Source organism: Quercus lobata, chromosome 5 (genome assembly GCF_001633185.2).
Source record: "Quercus lobata isolate SW786 chromosome 5, ValleyOak3.0 Primary Assembly, whole genome shotgun sequence".
Classification (NCBI taxonomy): domain Eukaryota; kingdom Viridiplantae; phylum Streptophyta; class Magnoliopsida; order Fagales; family Fagaceae; genus Quercus; species Quercus lobata.
The window spans coordinates 25,638,023-25,641,878 of NC_044908.1; the positions used below are offsets into that span (position 1 = coordinate 25,638,023).

Genomic DNA, 3,856 nt, shown 5'->3' on the forward strand with positions numbered 1-3,856 from the left:
GGCTCAAACTTTGGGAGGGATGTTCATGGCCCATGTTCTCTTCCACATCCTCTGATCCAAGTTTGCTGAAGAGTGCTCCCCAATTGGTGGGTGATGAAGCCTAAGGGCCACCTGGTAGGCTGTTCTCACTAAGAATACCTTAACTTTATTCTTATTCCACACCAGCTTGTCTCTTAAGCTCAGGTTGCCTAGCTTGATTCTAAGGATACCTCCCTTGTGCTCGAGGTAAACATGGAGTATACTAGAGTCCTATTCCACTACTTGGAGTTACTGTTAACCAAGTCGGCAACCTTTAGACTTTGGTTTGCCCCCTCTCTAAACCCGGGTGGCCAAGGGAGCCACTTATGGATGTTAACACCAATCATGCATCCATTGCCAACTTGCCAAACCGACCCTTCCTATATCACATCTCGAGCTTGGAGTAGACTATGCCACACAAAGGAGGGATTTGTTTCCAGATCAGCTTCCAGAAAAGGGCATGAGGGGAAATATTGTGCCTTGTAGACACGGTAAAATAGTGAGTGAGTCTCATGGATAAGCTGCCATGCTTGCTTCGCCAACATCGCCAAATTAAAAACATGGATATCCTGAAACCCCATTCCACCATTTCATTTACAGTTGCATAGTCGCCCCCACCGAACTGGGAGTTGTTGAAGTGAAGAAATTATAAGAGAGAAAGAATGAGACAAAGAAAGAAAGTGAGAAAATTTGTGTGTGATTTTATTTTATTTATAACTGCTGGATTGACCATATGCCACATGTCATCCATCCTATTTAAAATGGGAGAAAACAAGAGGCTATTAAACTAGAGAGGAGCCTCACCCCTCATTCTCATCTCACAACTAGTCACAACACAAATCTGGGCAAAAATTCAAAAAACAACAACCTGTGATAAAGATTCACAATCACAAAATCACAACCATAAACCCCCCCCCCCCCCAAAAAAAAAAAAAAAACACACACACACACACACACACACAAAATCACAACACAGTGGTACACTAGTCTAGCAAACTAGCATAGCCTTATCAGTTATCAAGTATTGGGAGGGGAAAAAATCATAATAGTTAAACACTTCAAGTTTTTAAAGAGAAAGAGAAGTACTTGGCAAATAAATGGTGGCGTTGTGCTGACCAACGGCGGTGATGTTGGTAGTTAGGTCTGGCTAGCTAGCCCTTTATGACTCCTGTGTCGACATTGTGTGAGTACTAGGGGTTTGGGTATTGTTTATATGTTTCTCTCTCTCTCTTTCTCTCAATTTGATATTCTAATTTTCCTTTTTTTTTTTTTAATTAATGGGTAAATTCTGACTTTATTGGGCTGGGTTTTATTTGTAAAATGGGTCGAAGATTGTTTTTTGGGCTAGGTTAAGATTTTAGTTTGGGAGGAGGGGCAAGCTTTTTAAAGCAAGGAGGCCCAAACTCTATTTTGTCTTGGGTCTTAGCTATATTATATATATATAAAAAATAAAAATAAAAAATAAAATTATTTTGGAATATCAGGGGGGGCCGGCCATGTAGGTCCATCCCTGAGTTACAGTGTGTTAAAACTTGTGCCCTATTTCTTTTTCTCACAACTGATCTATTCCTTCAATTCGGCCTCCGCTTCTTCAGTGACTCCAAAGATTTTATTTTCTTCTTGTCGCAGCAACTGGTATGATTATGAAGTTCATCGATCGTTTGGTCTTTTTGGTGTCCTTTTTGTTTGTGTACACTGTTTTCTTTTTTCGGGCATGTGTTTGAAAGTGCAAAAATCAGTTGATTGTTGAAAAACGTGTAGTTTGTAACAATTTTTTTTTTTTTCACTTTGGATTATTTACTGATATCATGTCCAACTTGAGCAGAAGTGATGGCTCAATCAAAATCAAAATGCAAAAAACAAAAATACGCAAGCTTGGATAGGATCAGTGATTTACCGGATTCTCTGATCTGCCACATCCTTTCATTCCTCCCAACCAAACATGCGGTCGCCACAACAATCTTGTCAACTAGGTGGAAGCAGCTCTGGACTATGGTCCCCATTCTTGATTTCGGAGACAAGGATTTCGTGTTCAGAGTTTTGTCTCTCCGCAAACCTTTTCCTGTGAAGAAATTCCGACTTGTACTCCACCACTCTTTTGATCGGAGCCATGTTCGTACATGGGTTGACTATGCAATAGAACATGGTGTCCAAGAACTCCACCTCCTGGTTAAAAGGAACATCACTTGTGAGTTGCCTCAGTCTCATAGTCTTTTCAATTTCGACCTCCTGGTTAAAAGGAACAGTAATTGTGAGTTGCCTCATAGTCTTTTCAGTTGCGGATCTCTCGAGGTTTTGGAACTGAGTGGCAAAATTGTTCTCGACTGTCCTCCTTCTGTTCATCTACCGAATCTGAAACACCTTTATCTTAAAAAAATTAAGTACGCAAATGATGACTCTTTTCATCGCCTCTTAATTGGTTCCCCAAACCTCTTGAGATTACACGTATTGAATCGACCTTACAATAATGTCAATTTTATTTTAAATAACCCAACATTGGAGTATCTTGACATCGACAATCAAGTTCAAGATGCTAGATTTGGTAAAGTTCAGATAAATGCGCCGAGTCTTAAGTTTCTGATTCTAAACATTCCAAATTGCCATGATTTGTCGGTGCGAAAAGCAATCAACGTAGTTGAAGCGAACGTTAATTTATTTGAACTCAATCAACTAAATGACGACGACTGCATTGTCAAGCTTCTCAAAGCGCTTCTGAACGTTCGAAATTTGATATTGCGTTATAACAAGGTGCTTTCCTTTTTGAAATTGCTTTCCTCAATTTCATGCTTTATTAGATTGTTTTCGCCTCAACTCTTTTAGCTTATTGTTTTTTTTTTTTTTTTTTTTTTTTTTTTTAATAATGTTATTGCAGTCTTTGAGTTTTGCTTCTGCAAATGATCTTCCCATTTATAATAATTTGAGCCGGCTGCAGCTTGAAGTAAAATGCTGCAATTCTCATCTATTGCCAATTTTGCTTGAAAATTCTCCCAATCTTGAGAACCTTATTCTTAAGGTCAGTTTGGTTTTGAAAATTATTTCAGCTAACCTTCTCTTAGGCTTGGCTTTTTAAACACAGCTGGGTCTGTTTTCATCAGGTGGATACAGAAGGACCACATGAGTCCTGCTGGACAGAGTCAGTGAATGTTCCAAAATGTCTCAAATCACACCTTCGGACAATTTCTTTACTACAATTTAAAGTGTTGGAACATGAACTGAAACTCATAACATATATGCTAAAGAATGCGAAAGTATTGCAAAGAATGGATATTCTTTCTGGCTCATCGAGTTATGAGAAAAATTTTCGTATTCTCAACAAATTGGTAACTAAGTTACCAAGGGCTTCTTCAACTTGTGAACTGAAATTCTCTACGGTATTATATCTCTCCCATGAATTTTATATTGAACTTTACTTCATCATGATTACCTATGTTAAGTTTTAAGATGGTTTTTGATTGTATGTATACATAAAAGCATGATTACCTATGTTGATAATTACAGACCTAGTGTTATTTAACTGGTTACCAGACTCACCACAAGCTGTTTATTTATGGTTTGGTTGATTTGATTGGATTGCTACACCAATAAATTTATGGAGAAAAAGTGGTACTGTAATAGAAAATCTGATAAGACAAAGAACACGTAAAAGTACTTTAATATCTTAGAATGTACTTCTAATGCAAGTAAGAAACAAGTAAGAAACTATCTCTTTTTTAATGTAGATATGATGTAGAACAGACAATAAAGACCTTTTTGGAGCAGCTAGGGCGCCGGAAATCACAATGCAAGAGCAAGGCCATCAGGGCAACGATGTCGAAATTACATGAAATTTGACAGGTTG

The 3,856-nt window shown here is 38.1% G+C and overlaps 1 protein-coding gene across 1 annotated transcript; it reads left to right on the forward strand.

The window, feature by feature from the left end:
* The first annotated feature begins 1,848 nt into the window (after positions 1-1,848).
* Positions 1,849-3,458, forward strand: LOC115990253 (FBD-associated F-box protein At4g10400-like). The gene is made up of 3 exons (XM_031114101.1): positions 1,849-2,766; positions 2,891-3,031; positions 3,114-3,458. The coding sequence occupies exons 1-3, from the start codon at positions 1,849-1,851 to the stop codon at positions 3,456-3,458; spliced, it is 1,404 nt and encodes a 467-aa protein (XP_030969961.1).
* The last annotated feature ends 398 nt before the right edge of the window (positions 3,459-3,856 follow it).

Coding starts and splice junctions, on each gene's coding strand:
- LOC115990253 (XM_031114101.1), top strand. CDS start 1,849: ATGGCTCAATCAAAATCAAAATGCAAAAAACAAAAATACGCAAGCTTG. Junction 2,767..2,890: donor TGATATTGCGTTATAACAAG/GTGCTTTCCTTT, acceptor ATGTTATTGCAG/TCTTTGAGTTTTGCTTCTGC. Junction 3,032..3,113: donor TTGAGAACCTTATTCTTAAG/GTCAGTTTGGTT, acceptor TGTTTTCATCAG/GTGGATACAGAAGGACCACA.